The sequence below is a fragment of the Xenopus laevis genome, chromosome 3S (genome assembly GCF_017654675.1).
Source record: "Xenopus laevis strain J_2021 chromosome 3S, Xenopus_laevis_v10.1, whole genome shotgun sequence".
NCBI lineage: Eukaryota > Metazoa > Chordata > Amphibia > Anura > Pipidae > Xenopus > Xenopus laevis.
In genome coordinates this window covers 5,146,706-5,166,662 of record NC_054376.1, presented here as the reverse complement: position 1 = coordinate 5,166,662, position 19,957 = coordinate 5,146,706, and the positions used below count along the sequence as shown (strand labels likewise).

Below are 19,957 nucleotides of genomic sequence, written 5' to 3'. Positions count from 1 at the left end.
TTAAAGGGTAAGGCATTTTTCAGTAGCACAAAATGTCTCTGTCTTAAAAATATTGATAATGGGTTGAGTGCTGAGGACTCTTGTATTTGTCTATATGTATTTTGTAGTCACAGCCTCGCTGCACCCCCGCCTAATGTTTTTAAAAAATAGTGGTGAGCACAACTTTCCCTTGTTTGTTATATATATATATATATATATATATATATATATATATATATATATATATATATATATATATATATATATATATATATATATATATATTTATATATTTATATTTTTTTTTTTTTTTTGAACAAAAACCCTGGTAGGTGCCGCCTTTCTGCATATTTGTACTTACCTAACTTGGCAGGCACCCAGGTATGTACCGAAGTAAACGGTGTACTATAAAAAAGTGTTTTATATAGTACATAGATCCAACATTTCGGCCCACATTAGGGCCTTTTTCAAGGATAATGCATGTACAACAAAATGGTGCTTTTATACCACTCCCCCATTTGAATCTGGCGCCAAAAGTGACGTCATTAACCCCAGAAAATATTTTTCAACACCCATAGTCTCATAGCTCACACACATACACACATACATACACAGTAAACTGAAATAATACTATGGTTTCTTACATGAGCTCAGGACGGTACCGATGGATAATGGCACACAACGCCAGGCCACTCTTCCAAGACATGGTGAGGTCGGTCACATTGATTCCTGGGTAACCCTCCATCTGCTTTTGGCACCATCCAAGCAGCTTACTGGTGCGGGCAACGGACTCTACATAGATACGGGAACAAAGTCACCCTAACAAATTGGCATAACCGACTTTCCTATAGCAGTTTGTAAACAGCCAGAGATCAGACTGCTGGTGCAGTTTTCTGGTTTCAAATTGCATCAATAAAAAGTGCATTACTGGACTCACACAGAGGAGCGTAGCTCTAAAACATTCATAGCAAGTGTTATAGCACCAAAGTCCACCTCAGTACGGCTTTGTATGTCTCATCCAGGGCCCTCTGTGTCATAGCTTTTGTCAATGACAACAGCCCAGAAAGACATAGGTACTTACCATTCCTGCCCAAAATGGGTGTCCTGGAGTTCACACTGTTCCCAATCTCTATATTTGGATCCTTCAACTCACTGGTATTGTACAGGTGACGTACCTGTAAGGAGGAGGCAAGGAGAAAATCAAAAAAGCCCCAGTCAGATAAGAGAGGTGTTTTGCATTCTGACAGCAGTACAAGAAAGTACAGTAGCAATATTCAGCATTAAGCTGCCGTTTGGTTGGGCGGTTAGGAAGATTTAGATCAAGCTGCCAGTCTATCTGGGTACAAATGGATATAGTTGGAGGCCACTAAGAGGGCACATGCCAGTTCTACAGTTTGTTCTCTAGAGAACAATAACAAGAAGAGTGGAAATAATGTTAAAACCGCTTACTTGGCTGGGCCGGAGCAACTGCAAGTTGACATTGGGATACCGAGTGGTTGGATCGATGCTGTACAGGCTGAAGTTTTTGCTCACATTTTCAGGGGTGGTTTGAGGGAGCAGCCTGTATATACTTTCTCTGGAAGCAAGAAGGATGATGAGCAGAAATGTTAGAGGACAATACAATTGCCACATGATACAGTCATGCAAGTGGCTACATACACATAGGGTGCTTCAGTTTTAGAGTCGGTGTTACCCTGTTAGCATTGCTCCTCACCTTTCTGCTAGAACCTCCATGGGGCTGGCACCTTGAGACCAGCTTCGTACCATCCATGCGGAATCCATAGCAGCTAGAAACCCCCGTGCAATGCCAGTTCCCATGGGCCAGAATGGCTAAAGAAAAAAAATATATGCAGAAAGGCAAAAGTGAAAAAACCCCATTATACACAAAACATGTGCAGCCCAAAAAGCTAAAGACTTGAGTGGCAATTAAAAAAATAAAAAGATTTGGCATAGAGTCATGGAATCTTAACTGCAAATAAAGGTGTAAAAAAAAAATTTAAAAAATACCCGCAGTGCTCTTTGTAAGGCTGGCATGGAATCTGCTACACTCAACATCCCAGTTATGCCATGACAAACGTCTGCTGAAATTGACACACAGGCTTAAAGGAACAGTAATGCTAAAAAATGAAAGCATTTTAAAGTAATTAACATTTAAAATACTTTAAGTATGCACTGGTAAAACTGGCATGATTGCTTCAGAAAGATCACTATAGTTTATATAAACAAGCTGCTGTGTAGCCATGGGGGCAGCCATTCAAGCACAGGATACACAGTAGATAACAGATAAGTACTACTATAGTTTATATAAACAAGCTGCTGTGTAGCCATGGGGGCAGCCATTCAAGCACAGGATACACAGTAGATAACAGATAAGTACTACTATAGTTTATATAAACAAGCTGCTGTGTAGCCATGGGGGCAGCCATTCAAGCACAGGATACACAGTAGATAACAGATAAGTACTACTATAGTTTATATAAACAAGCTGCTGTGTAGCCATGGGGGCAGCCATTCAAGCACAGGATACACAGTAGATAACAGATAAGTACTACTATAGTTTATATAAACAAGCTGCTGTGTAGCCATGGGGGCAGCCATTCAAGGAGAAATGGCACAGGACACACTGCGGATAACAAATAATCTCTGTAGTTTACAATGGGATTCTTTAGACTGTATCTGTTATCTACTGTGTATCCTGTGATTGAATGGCTGCCCCCATGGCTACACAGCAGCTTGTTCATATAAACTAGAGTAGTCTTTCTGACGCAAAGACACCATTTGTGCCAGTGCAGGGCAACAGTATATTACAATATCATTCCTTTAAAACACAAATTTTTTGGTGTTATTGTTCCTTTAAAGGGCAAGTATCACTGTACATGTGGGGTTGCCACCTTTTCTGGAAAAAAATACCGCCTTCCTATATATTTATCTTTATTCCCTATTAATAACATTGGGATCAGACATCATTTTTAGCGGCCAGGCCCGGTAAAATACCGGCCAGGTGGCAACCCTATGCATAAGGTTATAACTAAACACGCAGGGTAAGCAGGCTGTAATCTCCCCCAGCTTCTTTTTAATACCTCCCAGCCATCAAGAAGCAAGGGTTTGGGTCATAAGGGGTTAACAGAATCACTGACCTCCAGAAGGCTGTCTCCAACCAATGCCACCAGCAACCTCTGCCTGTTCCTTTCCCGCACAAGGGCTGCATTCTCGGAGGCGTACATACAGGTAAAGTCAAACATGGCCACATCCGGCTGCCCATAGTGATTTATAGCAAAGTCCAGCGAGGGCAGCTGCTGATTCGTGGAGAACTTGGCGGCTTCTGTGGCATAATTCAAGAGGGCTTCTTGGTCCACATTGGCACGGGAAAGTAACCGCTCTGTATCAGCATAATCCTGTTAAACAGGCAAAATAATAAATACCAGCAGGGAATTTGTAATCGCCAAATTAAAAACAGTAATTTAAATATTAAACAGATGAAACAGATATTTATAGTAGGGATCTCTGGGAAGGAAACACGACTTTGCTGCAGGAATCTCCAACAAGGAAACAGGCCTTTGCAATAATTATGTCTGGAAATGTTTTAGGATTTATAAGAGGCTATCTGTAGGATTGACACGTATGAGAGAGGTCACACTGCAAATGGATGTTAAACCTTTCTCAAATCTTTCCTAAGCAGAAGAACATCAGAGCAGCCTCTTTCTTTCTCCTGACAACTTCCTTGACTACTTGGCGATCAGACTGGTCAGAAACTGACCAGCAGGTGGCGCTGTTGGAACAAAATTCATTCATATTAACAGCACATGTATCCCTTAATATCTTGGAATAAAAAGAAAATATATAATGAATGTAAATGACAAAGGTGTTTGAATAACTCATCAATTTTACATTCACTTATTTTAAATGTTTTCTTATCCTTTAAGGGATGTGTGTTGTTAACATGAATGAATTTTGATACAACAGCGCCACCTGCTGGTCAGTTTCTGACCAGTCTAACCACCAAGTAGTCAAGGAAGTTGTCAGGAGAAAGAAAGAGGCTGCTCTGATGTTCTTCTGCTTAGGAAAACAATTAGAAACCTTCCTCAAATCTTTCCTAAGCAGAAAAACATCAGAGCAGCCTCTTTCTCCTGACAACTTTGGATGGGAAGGCTATCGTTTTGACCTTTAAACTTAAACCAATAAGCCACACCCTCAGTCAGAAGTGGCCAAGCCAATTGCTCATGTATGGACAAGCTTGGGCAGTTTTCCCCTAAGTTCTCTCTGCAATGCCAGAAGCATAAGGTTTGTGTCTAATGCTGGGAGAAAGGGCAGCAAACACTCACACGCAGGATGACTCCCTTCTCCAACAGGCTCTGTTTCTTTGCCGTCATAACAAAGTAGTGTGTGTCATCTTTATAATAAACTATGTTCTCCAGATCGATCCCTGAAACAAAAATTAAGAAATAACGTCATTGCAACATTCCGGAAAGCCAAGATCCATCAATTACAAGAGCATGAAGCATTGCCAAAATGCAACCAACCAAAATGCAGTGCTCCGTTATTCATACATACATTAAATGCCTTGGAGAAAGTCATAGAAAGTGCAAGATTATTAACCCACATTATTAGGCAGTAGACTATATTTGCAAATACATAGCCAATGGAAATGTCTTTAAAAAATATTTCTTTACATTTACAGGTAAATAAATACAGCCTTTAGATCACTGATCCCCAACTAGTGGCTTGTTAGCAACATGTTGCTCACCAACCCCTTGGATGTTGCTCCTAGTGTACGCAAAGCAGGTGCTCATTTTTTAAATTATTGGCTTGGAGGCAAGTTTTGGTTCCATAAAAACCAGGTGTACTGCCAAACAGAGTCTCTTGTAGGCTGCCAGTCCTCATATGGGCTACCATTAGTCATAGCCCTTATTTGGCACCCTCAGGGAGTGGTAGTCCATCATTATCTAGAAGAGCCCCTCTCACCAAACTACCCTAGACTGACCTGTTGCCTCTCGCAGCTCCTGAAAGAACTTCTGGTTGAAAATGAAGGCCACTCCGCTGATCTCCTCCACTTTGGCTTCAGCCGTCGTGTTACGGTTGATGAAATTTGCTGTGATTGCAATCGCCAACTTACCGCGAAACTCTTTCCGCCGGAAACCTGAACAAAAAGTTCCATTATTTGATTTTTTTTCTTTGCTTAAAACTTCAGTCAAATGTCCTCCAATTTGTGGTGAAATATAGACTGCACTATATTTATATAAAAATTCACCCTTTTTTCAGTTGCCTCATCTAGACAGGGTGCATAAATACTATCTGACGGTTTCACTTGAAAGCTGTTTTCTATGGGGCCAAACATTACTTACCTGCCAGCGTGTTTCGGCTTCCATCTGCACCAATAATGACGTCAAATTCATAGTCAGACACACAGTGCCCTTTCGGGTGAACCTTTGCTCTCCAACCAACCCCTGGAAAATAAAAGGAGTTACATGAATAGTAGGTCCTTTAAGGAATTGTTCAGTATAAAAATGAAAACTGGGCAAATAGATAGGCTGTGCAAAATAAAAAAAAAAAGTTTCTAATTCAGTTAGCCAAAAATGTAATGTATAAAGGCTGGAGCGACTGGATATGTAACATAATAGCCAGAACACTACTTCCTGCTTTGCAGCTCTCCACTGATTGGTTACCAGGCAGTAACCAATCAGAGACTTGAGAGGGAATCACATGGGTCATAACTGTTGCTTTGGAATCTGAGCTGAATATCAATTGTAAATTCACTGAACAGTTATGTCCCATGTGGCCCCCCTTATAGTCACTGACTAACTCAGAGTTAGAGAGCTGCAAAGCAGGAAGTAGTGTTCTGTTCAACATCCAGTCACTCCAGCCTTTATACATTACATTTTGGCTAACTATATTCAAAACATTTTTTATTTTTCACAGCCTAAATACCCAGTTTTTAATTTTACACTGAACTGTTCTTTTAAGAGTAAAGGCACATGGAGCTGCTTGAGGAACTTGAAGCTCCATGTATTTGAGCATCATAAAAAACAGTGCTGAAAAGTCCCTATAGCCTAGCCAGCAATCTCCTGTTGTGTTTGCAAAAATTATACCATTAAATCCATTGGCTATGGGCATACAGGCTGCCGGTTCTAGCTATTGCCAGGCTGTGTACTTTTGCAGGCTGAGAAAAGCAGATCAGCTCAATGCCCCTGCTCCTTTAATTTAATGAATAAGTAAACCTTAGAAAAGATTTGAGAAAGGTTTCTAATTGTTTTCCTAAGCAGAAGAACATCAGAGCAGCCTCTTTCTTTCTCCTGACAACTTCCTTGACTACTTGGTGGTCAGACTGGTCAAAAACTGACCAGCAGGTGGCGCTGTTGGAACAAAATTCATTCATATTAAAGGACCAGTAACATCAAAAAAATTTTTTTTAAAAATTCGTTAGAAAACAACGAAAAAAACACCAAGACAAATTAAAATTTCAAAATTGCAAAGCCTTTATTAAGAAATAACTTACTGAAACTCCACTTCCTGTCCTCTCTGAAACGGCGATATGCGACCATCCATAGTGCGGTGCTGGATTTGTCCTCCCTGGCTAGCTCCCATAGGCTTCTGACAGCAGGAAGACGGTGGCTGGAAAGCAGACGGCTGGATGAAGAGCTGAAGTGCCCGGTGTGCTTCCGGAACATCCTTGTGCAGAGCAGCGCGCTTCTGGGGAGATCTTGCACGGACTCCTACTAATCCAGCCCTGCAGCAGCAGGCGATTCTTAGCGAGTGCCCCAGGCGGGTGGCAGGGCACACAGACATCGCAGACATCCCCTCTGGGCGCATCTATCAGCACAGGAGCGTTACATCGCAGGAGCGTTACAAGCGGTGTGCGGCTGGTGCCGGCCAGTGTCTGTGTGAGGCGCAAGAGTAAGCGCACACTGACAGCCTCTATCGCTCCGACTTGGAACCGGTACAATCCCAGCAGCATCTCTCCAGAGCGGGACTAAGGAGGCTTCCGAGCAGCTCTTCATCCAGCTGTCTGCTTTCCAGCACCGTCTTCCTGCTGTCAGAAGCCTATGGGAGCTAGCCAGGGAGGACAAATCCAGCACCGCACTATGGATGGTCGCCATATCGCCGTTTCAGAAGAGGACAGGAAGTGGAGTTTCAGTAAGTTATTTCTTAATAAAGGCTTTGCAATTTTGAAATTTTAATTTGTCTTGGTGTTTTTTTTCGTTGTTTTCTAACGAATTTTTAAAAAATATTTTTTGATGTTAATGGTCCTTTAACAGCACATGTATCCCTTAATATGTTGGAATAAAAAGAAAATAAATAATGAATGTAAATGACAAAAGGGCTTAGAATAGCGCTCTCATCATTCACTTATTTTTAGGTTTACTTATCACACTCTAAGGCAAGGGGGCACAGGGTGCGTTGTGTAACTGCACAGCTCCAGGCAAGGGATCAGCCATAACTTTCTGCCAACATCATCTCAAATATTTATTCATGTAATGAGGCGCACTTACAGAAACAGAGGAGAAGCATTCACCCAAAATGCACTGGGGCTACAGGGCACCTTAAATAAAATAAAGAGCCTGGTACAGGAAAAGGTGAGTGTTAATCGTCTAAACTACAGGTTCCTCTTCACTGCTTTTAGGTAAGAGATTATTTCCAGTAACCTATAACAATATTTTGAAATATCTTTAGCTCTGGAAGGGCCACCCCATGGAGCACTGGAGTTACTACATATGTAACCTGGCAACTTCCATTTCCTAAGGGAACATACAATGGTTGCTAATTATTACACTAAAGGACAGTTGTCATTATTGAAAAAGATACAAATTCACGCTATAGTAAGGTCGCCATTATTATTGCACGGTTACAGTTTGATGTATTAGTTGCAGTCAAAGCCTCAAGCCTTGGAGCATACGCCAAAGAGTCTCCTCCTGAAACAAATGTATCTGTGAGTCTGTGACTAGGTCTGTATTACTGTATTTTAATTCAGTAAGATGAGGCCGACTATCCCTCTAAACACATATATAATGTAAGGTAAGCACTGTCCAAAACCAGATAAACGTACAGTAGTGAAATTAGACTGTAAGCTCTACTGGCAAAGAAACTTGTACATTTTACAAAGCATTGTCTGTATAACACTATATAAAGGACAACAAAGGATGCAAATTGTGCGCTCCAGTATAAGTCGAAATAAAAAGGAAGTGAAACAAATATACTAAGGGCAGTTCCTCTTAAAACACAATACAATAAACGCAGAGGGTATTACACTGGCACACGGTACTCACGCTCATTCTCCTGGTCTTCCGGCGGCTCGATCAAACCTTGGAATTCGACATTAACGTGAATCTCAATCCCAAGGATTAGACAGACTTTGAGCAAAATAAGCTGCAGCTGCCGGATACCTGTGACAGATACAGAAATAAACCAGTTGAAACATGGCTTAAATTAAATCAAAAGATAAACAAATATTGTTGATGCTGATAAAAGTCATAGGTATTATAAGCACAATTCAGCAGGAATAGCCCTCTAAGTTTACTTATAGCCTGTACAGAGAGAACCCATAAAACTATGGCAGCATAGGTATTCCCTGTACTAAGCACAATTCAGCAGGAACAGTCCCCTAAGTTTGCTCATAGTCTGTACAGAGAGATCCCATAAAACTATGGCAGTATAGGTATTCCCTGTACTAAGCACAATTCAGCAGGAACAGTCTCCTAAGTTTGCTCATAGTCTGTACAGAGAGATCCCATAAAACTATGGCAGCATAGGTATTCCCTGTACTAAGCACAATTCAGCAGGAACAGTCCCTAAGTTTGCTCATAGTCTGTACAGAGAGATCCCATAAAACTATGGCAGCATAGGTATTCCCTGTACTAAGCACAATTCAGCAGGAACAGTCCCTTAAGTTTGCTCAGTCTGTACAGAGAGATCCCATAAAACTATGGCAGTATAGGTATTCCCCTGTACAAAGTACAAAGCTGTAATAGCCCCTCAATTAAGTTCATAACCGGCAAGCCCAAAGTAAACAACAACAGCAGGAAACTGTTTATATAAAGAGAAAAATTTAATTATATAATTGATTTCCACATTCTGAATCACAGCAGATTTAAATATCATTTGCCGACCTGAGCAGTGAGTATGAGAGTCGTTACATGACCCATTGTTTGTGCAGCAATTATGGAGCAATAGTGAGACAGATAAGCAGAGGCAGCGGATGCAAGCAATCAGGGGAGCCGGGGAAGAGGAAATCGTCACAATGAAAGAGGATGAATTTTTTCCAAGGAAGCAGATCAGATTACGGGCAGTAATTGTGTATCATGTCCAGGTAATTAAACCCCTTGCTGGCGGCAGACAGAGGGCTTTTACCTTTTGTAAGGTTATGCTAGCAGGCTAATCACCGTAATTCAACTATTTAATACGTATAGCAAATATCTATGTCAGTGTCCAATGAAAACTGCCATTCCCTGTAGTGGAATAGCAATATAAAAGCTTGTGGTCTTTTAGTTGATGCTGAACTACAACTTCCTCCTCTGGTATATAAACCAATGTCTTAGGGTTGAAATGGAACAAAAGGGTAAGGCCCTTAAGGGAAAATCTTGGCCAGATTTGGGGAGAATTCGCAAAGGGGAGTAGGCCCTTAAGATCAAGTTCTCCAGTGGGCCCCTGGTACCTATTCCAACACTAGATTTTGCCAGGTTGTACTCTCATAATACCAGTGTAAACAGATTAAAGGATGAGTAAAACTTTAAAATAAGTGAATGTAAAATTGATGAGAGTGCTATTCTATGCACTTTTGTCATTTACATTCTTTATTTTCTTTGCATTCCAAGATATTAAGGGATACATGTGCTTTTAATATGAATGGATTGTTCAAACAGCGCCACCTGCTGGTCAGTTTCTGACCAGTCTGACCACCAAGTAGTCAAGGAAGTTGTCAGGAGAAAGAAAGAGGCTGCTCTGATGTTCTTCTGCTTAGGAAAACAATTAGAAACCTTTCTCAAATCTTTCCTAAGCAGAAGAACATCAGAGCAGCCTCTTTCTTTCTCCTGACAACTTCCTTGACTACTTGGTGGTCAGACTGATCAGAAACTGACCAGCAGGTGGCGCTGTTGGAACAAAATTCATTCATATTAACAGCACATGTATCCCTTAATACAGTGGCGTAACTAGATATTACTGGGCCCCACAGCAAATTATTTTTCAGGCCCCCAAAATGTTTAGAGGTTGACTTGTTTCTCCAATATTTATTCAAATTGTATATGAATTAGGGCCTCATGGGTCCCCTATACCTCCTGGGCCCCCATGCAGCCGCAGGGTCTGCTTTCTCTATAGTTACGCCCCTCCCTGCCTTAATATCTTGGAATAAAAAGACAAATAATTAATGTTAATTACAAAAGTGCTTAGAATAGCACTCATCAATTTTACATTCACTTATTTTAAAGGTGTATTGCTACTTTAAGATCAAGTTCTCCAGTGGGCCCCTGGTACCCCAGTCCGACACTAGATTTTGGCCAGGTTGCACACTCATAATACCAGTGGGAACAGATTAAGGGACACACTGAATCCATAATCTTCTCAAACCAAACTCTAATTTGCATATTCAAATCTAGGCACAATTTATAAAAGAACTGGTCTCAGCTGAAGTCATAGGAACAGGAAGCACAACGAGTTCTTAAAAGAACATGCAAGGCGAGATGTTTCCATGACACTCACTGATATGATCAATGGCTCCGGCACAGAACTTCCCGTAGAATTTCTTAGCCCCCAGCCCACGCAGGTCGTGGATAGTGAAGGGCCACAGGTGCAGAACATTGTTTCGAGAAAAAGCGTCCCTCTTCTCCATCACGACAACTTTGGCTCCCAGGAAGCAGAGTTCTATCGCTGTACGTAGGCCGCAGGGTCCTGCCCCAATGATCAGACACTGCACAGAGAATGAAAGAGACAGATGAAATAAATAGCTTACTATTCCTCCAAATCATTCATCCTCAACAACAGCCCCATATTTCTATTTAATGTTATTGGGAGCAGTAACCATCTTGCCCACTACTGGTGCTGCATGGACAAAGCCTCCTGCATGCAACTGGCCTAAAGGATGATGGAGATGTCTTAAAGGATCCATAAAACGTTAAAATAAGTGAATATGAAATTCATTTTTTTTTTTATTCCAAGATATTAAGGGATACATGTGCTGTTAATATGAATGAATTTTGTTCAAACAGCGCCACCTGCTGGTCAGTTTCTGACCAGTCTGACCACCAAGTAGTCAAGGAAGTTGTCAGGAGAAAGAAAGAGGCTGCTCTGATGTTCTTCTGCTTAGGAAAGATTTGAGAAAGGTTTCTAATTGTTTTCCTAAGCAGAAGAACATCAGAGCAGCCTCTTTCTTTCTCCTGACAACTTCCTTGACTACTTGGTGGTCAGACTGGTCAGAAACTGACCAGCAGGTGGCACTGTGGGAACAAAATTCATTCATATTAACCGCACATGTAACCCTTAATTGGCTGCTGTTCAGGCACGAGATAGGCCCTTGAATCCATGGAAAAACTCTTAGTAGTTGAGAAGAGAGAGAGAGAGAGAGAGAGAGGAGAGGAGAGAGAGAGAGAGAGAGAGAGAGAGAGAGAGAGAGAGAGAGAGAGAGAGAGAGAGAGAGAGAGAGGAGAGTAGAGAGAGAGAGAGAGAGAGAGAGAGAGAGCGCGAGAGTTAAAGGATGTGAGAGAGAGCGAGAGAGAGAGCGAGAGAGCGCGAGAAGAGCGCGAGAGGAGAGAGCGAGAGAGAGAGCGAGAGAGAGAGTATACAGCGAGAGAGAGAGAGAGATACAGGAGCGAGGAGACGAGAGAGAGAGAGGAGAGAGAGAGAGATACAGAGATGAGAGAGAGAGAGAGAGAGAAGAGAGATACAGATACAGAGAGAGAGAGAGAGAGAGATACAGAGAGAGAGAGATACAGAGAGAGAGAGAGATACAGAGAGAGAGAGAGATACAGAGAGAGAGAGAGATACAGAGAGAGAGAGAGAGATACAGAGAGAGAGAGAGAGAGAGAGAGAGAGAGAGAGAGAGAGAGAGAGAGAGAGAGAGAGAGAGAGATACAGAGAGAGAGAGAGAGAGAGAGAGAGATACAGAGAGAGAGAGAGAGAGAGAGATACAGAGAGAGATACAGAGAGAGAGAGATACAGAGAGAGAGAGATACAGAGAGAGAGAGATACAGAGAGAGATACAGAGAGAGAGAGATACAGAGAGAGAGATAGAGAGAGAGAGAGAGAGAGAGAGAGAGAGAGAGAGAGAGAGAGAGAGAGAGAGAGAGAGAGAGAGAGAGAGAGAGAGAGAGAGAGAGAGAGAGAGATACAGAGAGAGATATGGATAGATGGATAGATAGAGAGATAGAGAGAGAGACAGATACAGAGAGAGATAGAGAGAGATGGGGGGGTAATCTTACTTTGGTCACAATATAAACCCACCTTGGTGTTGAGACATACTTTTCCCTTCTTGTAATCTTTGTGACACCCTCTCTTGTCCAGTTTAGACCATAGCGCTTTGGCCTTCCAGTAGCTGAGTTTGGACTTGAGCTTATGGTAGAAAGTTCGGTAGTCTTTGGGCTTCAAATCCAAATAATCGCACAGCTCCTGGAAGCTTTTCAAAGTAGCCTTGCATGTGGTGGCCTGGACAAAGCGGTCAAATAAAGCATGGGACAGGTTGGCCTTGTCATTTCGACTTTCTTCCATGGCCTAGGCAGGGCCGGGCCTCCACTCGCCTTTCCTTCTGGGTTCAGGCACTGCTACGAGGCCAACATGGCTAACCTAGGGAAGAAGAAACAAACATATTTAATACTAATGAACAATCAAAACTTCCCAAACTGTGCTGATAATGTTTTGCTAATGAGACGCCGCTGCCATCAGGAGGTAACTGCAAACTAGCCATGCAGCGTGTGAATTTATCATACTCTTAAAGGGATACTGTCATGGGAAAACTTGTTTTTTTTCTAAACGCATCAGTTAATAGTACTGCCCCAGCAGAATTCTACACTGAAATCCGTAAATAGTAAACAGATTTTTTTAGATTTCATTTTGCAACTGGACATGTGGCTAGACATATTGTCAGTTTTCCAGTGCCCCCAGTCATGTGACTTGTGCTCTGATAAACTTCAGTCACTCTTTACTACTTTACTGCAAGTTAGCAGCCTAACAACAGAACAATGGGAAGGTAACCAGATAGCAGCTCCCTAACACAAGATATCAGCTGCCTGGTAAATCTAAAGGTCGCCATACAAAGGTAGATCCACTCGTTTGGCAATGTGGATCTCTCCCCGATATGCCCACATTGAGGTGGGAGATATTGGGCTGATCTGATAGTGGACCCTAGGGCCAAGCGATCGGATCAGAATGGAGGAAATAAAGGCGGGCAGGTCGCGAGACCGCATCAATGCACAGATTTTTACCCTGCCGACTTTCGCCCAGATATCTATCAGGAATGCCTGTCGGATGGCCCCACACATGGGACAATAAGCTGCAGTTTTTATTGGCCAGTGTATGGGGGCCTTAAGAACAACACTCAGTAGTAAAAATCCATGTCCCACTGCTACTCCTTCAGTTACATTGAGCAGGAGAAACAACAGGCTGCCAGAAAGCAGTTCCATAGTGCAGCACTGGCTCTTTCTGAAATCACATGACCAGGCAAAATGACCTGAGATGCACCTACACACCAATATTAAAACTAACTAACTTGTTCGTTCAGCTATTAAATTTTATACTGTAGCATGAATTATTTGCAGTGCAAACAGTGTTATTTAGAAATAAAAACGACACCATACAGAATCCCTTTATTGTTAATGGGTTCAGAAGGAAACCTTATAATTATCCGTTACGGATTGGTTCTAACCTTCCCCATTAATACAAGGGCCCATGAATGGTTAACATTGCCGCAGGCGATTTTTCATTTTAGCAGGGGAAAGGCAGTTCGGGGAGATTAGTCGCCCCAAAGAAGAGGCGATTAGACGCCGGGCGACTAAGTCTCGCCGAATCTCCAGGTGTGCCCTTATCCTTAATGACCCCCCCCCCCCCCGCCGAAGAAGAGGCGATTAGTCGCCAGGCGACTTAATCTCCCGGAGTCTGCCAGTGTGCCACCGCCCTTAAAGACATTTCCCCCCCCGACGTTCCATTGTGCAGAGTCAGTTAATGTGCATCCCATCAGTTAAGTAAAGCTCGATAAAAGCAAAAACACAGCAGCCTGATCCTGCCCAGCCGGCTGCTGACTTTGGAGATGCACAGGGTTATTTTGGCACCGAATCAGACGCACGGCGAGTGGAATGAAAATGTAACACAACCGACGTCTGATAAAACATGCAGGAAGGCCAACATGAAATAAAAGGATTGTGTTTTCATTGCTAAGATACCACTGCTGTTTTGGTGCGGTCATTTTCGAATAAGGAGGAGGTCAAAACTGGGGCAGTTAAAACCGAGGGGGGGAAAACAAGAAGAAATAAAATTGGAAACTAGAGGTGGTTTGTAAAAATTGGTAACTAGAGGTGGTTTACCTTTACTTTTCAATTGGTCTTCATTATTTTATTTTTTTTATATAGTATTTTGATGATTTGTTTTTTTCTTCAGACATTTTCAGCTTTCAAGTGGGGGTCACTGACCCCATGTAAAAAAAAAACAAATGCTCTGTAAGGCTACAAATTTATTGTTATCGCTACTTTTTATTCCTCGTCTTTCGATTCAGGCCTCTTCTATTCATATTCCAGCCTCTTATTCAAATCAATGCATCGTTGCTAGGGGAATTTGGACCCAAGCAACCTGAAATTGTAAACCGGAGAGCTGCTGAATAAAAAGCTAAATAACACAAAAAACACTAATAAAAAATGAAAACCAATTTGAAATGGTCTCAGAATATCCCCCTCTACATCGCATTAAAAGTTAGGTGAACAAGCTCGTTAAGGTATGAAGATCCAAAATATGGAAATATACGATATGGGGGAAACCCCTGGTCCCAGGCATTCTGGATAACAGGTCCCAAACCTGTACAGTAACCTATACTGACCAATTTGTATCAAGCTTAGATGTTGTTCTGTAAAAAGAGTAATGAAAGCAAATTTCTGATTGTCTGCCATGGTTTCCTGCAGTGGTGCCAAGTTGTGTTATGCCCTGGCAGCTGGGCATCTGTCCCTTTTTATTAGGTGCAGAAAGAAAGGAACAGAGAGAGAGGAAGAAAAAAAAAAAAGAGCTACTAGAGGTCAACACAAATAGTGGGTTTTTAAGACGGAAGACAGTGCCCTGAATAACAGTGCTCTATAAAAAATAAAAATAATAATTTAAAGGGTAAATGCTGCAAATTAAAAACAAAAATGTTTGCATTTTTATTGTCTAGAGCAGAGGTCCCTAACCAGTGGCTCACGAGTTGCTCACCAACCCCTTGGATGTTGCTCCCACTGGCCTCAAAGCAGGAGCTTATTTTTGAATTCCAGGCTTAGAGGCAAGTTCTATTTGCATAAAAAACAGGTGTACTGCCAAATAAAGTCTCCTGTAGCCCGCCAGTCCACATAGGGGCTATCACAGCCCATTATTGGCACCCCCAGGAACATTTTGTATGTTTTGTGTTGCTCTCCAATTTGTTTTTCTTTACAACTGAATGTGGCTCATGGGTATAAAAAAAAAAAAAAAAAAAAAAGAAGGTTGGGGATTCCTGGTCTAGACATTTTTAAATGTTCATTATCTAGGAGAGTAGTAAATTAGAGCCTCTGTATACATATATAATTAGCAGCTGATAACACAAAAAGCCTTTGGCCTCGTTTGGTGCTTTAGGGTCTCCCAGGATTCCGTCAGCAGCTGCTTCATGCTCAGTAACCCGCTCAGCTGTTGAAAAAACAAAACATTGCAATAGATTTCACAGCTCACACTGTGCCCAACACACGGGCATAGGGGCACAGCAGCGAGAAGCTCCAAATTAATTAGAATTTAACCAAAAATAAAAAACTCATTATGTTTTTTTGATGAGAGCCGGGCTCCAACCACTTGGGAGTTATCCAGCTCACCCCTATTACAGCGGGAAATGTAATTGTACTAATGGGAAAAGGGCTGAGTTTTTTTCTTTTAGAATTCCAGGGTGCAGGATTAAGGGGTTAAACACTAGACCAGGACAGAAACACACAAATATGCAATAGGGAAAGTAACAAAAGCACAGAGGAAAGGACTTGCCACCTCTACGGCAACCTTCAAACCCCAACAGGAAGCCCAAGCATCCTGCAATGTGACAAAGGGTAAATATGTAATAATTGGGGGGGGGGGGAGACGCAGATGGGTTCTTATAATTAGAGGCAGCTAGGCATCACAACGACGAGTGGAGAGAATTCCAGACAGAACAGGAATGGAATTTATTATCTGGAAATCCGTTATCCAGAAAGCTCCCAATTACAGAAAGGCCGTCTCCCACAGACTCCATTTTATCCAAATTTTTTTGCCCTTTTCTGTGTAATAATAAAACAGTAGCTTGTACTTGATCCCAACTGAGATAGAATTAATCCTTATTGGAGGCAAAACCAGCCTATTGGCTTTATTTAATGTTTATATAATTAGACTTAAGGTATGAAGATCCAAATATCGGAAAGAACCATTATCCGGAAAACCCCAGGTCCGGAGCATTCTGGATAACAGGTCCCATACCTGTACAGGGTTAAACTAAAACCATGGCAATACCCCCCCCCCCCTTATAAGCGCAGTATCTGTTTTTATTTACAAACAACCATTGGTATAAATATATTTCTAATTTATACATATCTTAAGTTGTTTAGAACGACACTTGCTTTCATTAAGCAGAAACATAGCTTTACAGAGCGTCTGTTTTTAGATGGGGTCAGTGACCCCCATTTGAAAGCTTGGAATAATTCCAAAAACTATAAAAAAAAGAACAAAATGAAGGCCAATTCAAAAGTTGCTCAGACTTATCCATTCTATAACATACTAAAACTTGCTTAAAGGTGAACCACCCCTTGAACTCATCAATATTTGCATAATAAGACTCATGAAATATGGACTGATTTTTAGCAAAGAATTACATTTGGTAGATGCGCTGCGCTACAAGGTGTCAGTATGAAAACATACCAGGGCCCGCAACCCCCCCAGGCCCACCAAGGCAAAGATCTTTGAAATCAAGTTTTCAGGGTCACTGACCCTAGCAAATAAGACTCTGCTTTTGAGTGGACTTTAGAATATCTCAAAGGTTCCCCAGATAATAATGAATAATGAATACACGCAGTTCCATTACTGCCCATATCAATGAGGAGGGAATTTTGCCTTTCCACGCACCCATTAGTTCTCAGATAATCTAGTATATCAAATCTCACCCTCTCTGATATTCTAATTGAGCCAGCAGGTACATCTATAAAAGCGAACAAGTATTCTCCCAAAATTTCACCCTAATAGGTCATGAAGTTGACCTACCAGAGCCACTGCCCCACACGCAACCACATGATGATGAGGTCTATAGCCCTGCAATCACTGGTTTAGAAGAATAAGTAACCAATCACTTTACATCTGCTTGATTATATCCAGTAGAGCGCTGCAGCGGGTCGAGTACACGTGGGTCACCCACAAAAAACCTGCGGTATGCTGCGGGTTGCAGGTAGAAGTTACGGGTGCGTGTATAGACGCGGGTCGGCGGTTCTGCGGGTTTTCGGGTTGCGGATCTTCTCTTTCGCGATTTTTTACTCCTTTTTTCTGATCAGGTCTACTTCCGATTATGTCTCTTCTGGTTTACAATGACCGCACTTCCTGTTTTATCCTTTTTTTTTTCTGATCACGTCTACGTCTGATGATGTCACTTCCGGTTTACAAAGACAGCACTTCCTGATTCTTGATGGTCAGCAGCTCCGGGTTGCGGATAAGGTACTTGCGGGTCAGGTAGTGGGTAAGAATGCAGGTTGCGGGTCCGGGTTGAGAGTACGGGTACTTGTTCCAAAAAAATGGACCAGCGCAGGACTCTAATATCCAGTCCAAACTGGAAGCTTCCCCTCTGTGATATGCAGTAACCCCCATCATTAACAAAACTGGGCAACTAAGCTGGTAAAGGAAAAATCTTAGCTATGAGGAAAGACTGGCCAAGTTGGGGATGTTCATATAAGGGGTAATATGATAACTATGTATAAATATATAAGGGGATCATATAATAATCTCTCTAATGATTTATTTACCAGTATGTCTTTCCAGCTGACACAAGGTCACCCATTCCGATTAGAAGAAAAGAGGTTCCGCCTAAATATTGGGAAGGGGTTTGTTACAGTGAGAGCTGTGAAGATGTGGAATTGTCTCCCTGAATCAGGGGTACAGGCTGATACATTAGATAGGTACAAGGAAGGGTCGGATGCTTTATTCACCAGTAGCTCCTCCCAGCAGACAGGAGGGAGCCAATGAGATTAGAGGAGGGAAAGGGGTGTTACAGGGAGAGCTGGGAAGTGAATCAGTGGTACAGGCTGATACATTAGATAGGTACAAGGAAGGGTCGGATGCTTTATTCACCAGTAGCTCCTCCCAGCAGACAGGAGGGAGCCAATGAGATTAGAGGAGGGAAAGGGGTGTTACAGGGAGAGCTGGGAAGTGAATCAGTGGTACAGGCTGATACATTAGATAGGTATAAGAAGGGGTTGGATGGTGTTTAGCAAGTGAGGGAATACAGGGATATGGGAGATAGCTCATAGTACAAGTTGATCCAGGGACTGGTCCCATTGACATTTTGGAGTCAGGAAGGAATTTTTTCCCCCTCTGAGGCAAATTGGAGAGGCTTCAGATGGGTTTTCTTGCCTTCATCCGTATCAACTGGCAGTTAGACAGGTTTTATATAGACTTGATGCATTTTTTTTTTTTTAATCTAATTAGTGGTGCTTGCGAAGCAAAGCATCACTACTGTTATCTTGCAAACTTATTTTTATTCTTCTTCCGTATGAAAGTTTGGCGCGTAACTAGTCCCGCACCGTTTGTCCTAGACCCATGAATGAGGTGTCAAATCGTGCGGCTTAATCGGGAATGGGGTGGTATGACTTTTCTAAGGGGTGGGTGGTTAATTGCCCCTTGCGGGGGCAATTAACCACCCCGAAAAGTCCCATAGATTAACATTGAGGCCAACTTTTGACGGATTCTAGCGCAGAGAGGGAATCTTGTAGAAACGTTAAATTTACCACATTTGAAGAGGTTTGCGACCTGTGTCAGATGATACCCCACACGAGGGTATAAGTTTTACCCCCGGGGCAGGAGAGGTCCCCAAATTTGCCCCATTGACTTATAATGGGGAATTTATCGAATAATTAGTTTGTCGCAGACCCATGAATGAGGTGTCAAACCGTTCAGCTTATTCGGGAATGGGGTGTTGTGACTTTTCTGTCCTATTTTGGGGACCCAAAAAAGTGAGCGGAGCCGCAAACAACCAATCAGATTTTCCCTATTGACTTCAATGAGAAAATGTAAACAGCTGTAATTCTCACAGTAATAAAGCCAGAGCTCCCAAACTTGGCACCGTGGGTCACTGGGTGACTGCAGCCAAAATTTACAAAAAGTGGGCGGAGTCTACAACAGCCAATCAAATTTCAGCCATTCAATTAAATAGGAAAATGTTAAACTGCTGCCGCTCTTAGACGGTTAATGGCAGCCTCCTCAAAGTTGGCACAGTTGGTCACTGGGGGACTGGGATTAAAATTAAGAAAAGTGGGTGGAGCCAAAACCAACCAATCAGATTTCTTTGATTGGTTTTAATGGGAAAAATTAAGAAGGCTGCCATTCTCTCAGTATTGATATCAGGGACCTTGAATATCACAAATGTGGTCGCTGGGGGTTTCCACTTCAAGTTTAGAAAAAGTGGGCGGAGCCACCAACAACCAATCAAATTTCATTCATTGATTTTCAATAGAAAAAAATAGAAATGCTGCCATTTTTACACATTAAATGACAGCATTCCCAAACTTTGGTATGTTAGTCACTGAGTGACTGTGGTTCACAATTAGGAAAAAAAGGGGCGGGGCAACAACAGCCA

The 19,957-nt window shown here is 42.1% G+C and overlaps 1 protein-coding gene across 7 annotated transcripts in view; it reads right to left on the bottom strand.

The window, feature by feature from the left end:
- The window catches only part of mical3.S (microtubule associated monooxygenase, calponin and LIM domain containing 3 S homeolog), a 118,944-nt gene that overhangs the window by 55,988 nt on the left and 42,999 nt on the right, over positions 1–19,957 (bottom strand). For all 7 annotated transcript variants that reach the window (XM_041587911.1, XM_041587913.1, XM_041587912.1 and 4 more), the window contains exons 2-12: positions 12,406–12,744; positions 10,669–10,876; positions 8,241–8,357; positions 5,322–5,423; positions 4,961–5,116; positions 4,302–4,402; positions 3,117–3,374; positions 1,694–1,809; positions 1,429–1,555; positions 1,061–1,154; positions 624–771 (exon numbers count right to left, since the gene is read on the bottom strand). In XM_041587911.1, the coding sequence (XP_041443845.1) occupies positions 624–771; positions 1,061–1,154; positions 1,429–1,555; positions 1,694–1,809; positions 3,117–3,374; positions 4,302–4,402; positions 4,961–5,116; positions 5,322–5,423; positions 8,241–8,357; positions 10,669–10,876; positions 12,406–12,669 (1,691 nt within the window). In that variant the 5' untranslated portion in view covers positions 12,670–12,744. The remainder of the gene's footprint in view (positions 1–623; positions 772–1,060; positions 1,155–1,428; positions 1,556–1,693; positions 1,810–3,116; positions 3,375–4,301; positions 4,403–4,960; positions 5,117–5,321; positions 5,424–8,240; positions 8,358–10,668; positions 10,877–12,405; positions 12,745–19,957) is intronic.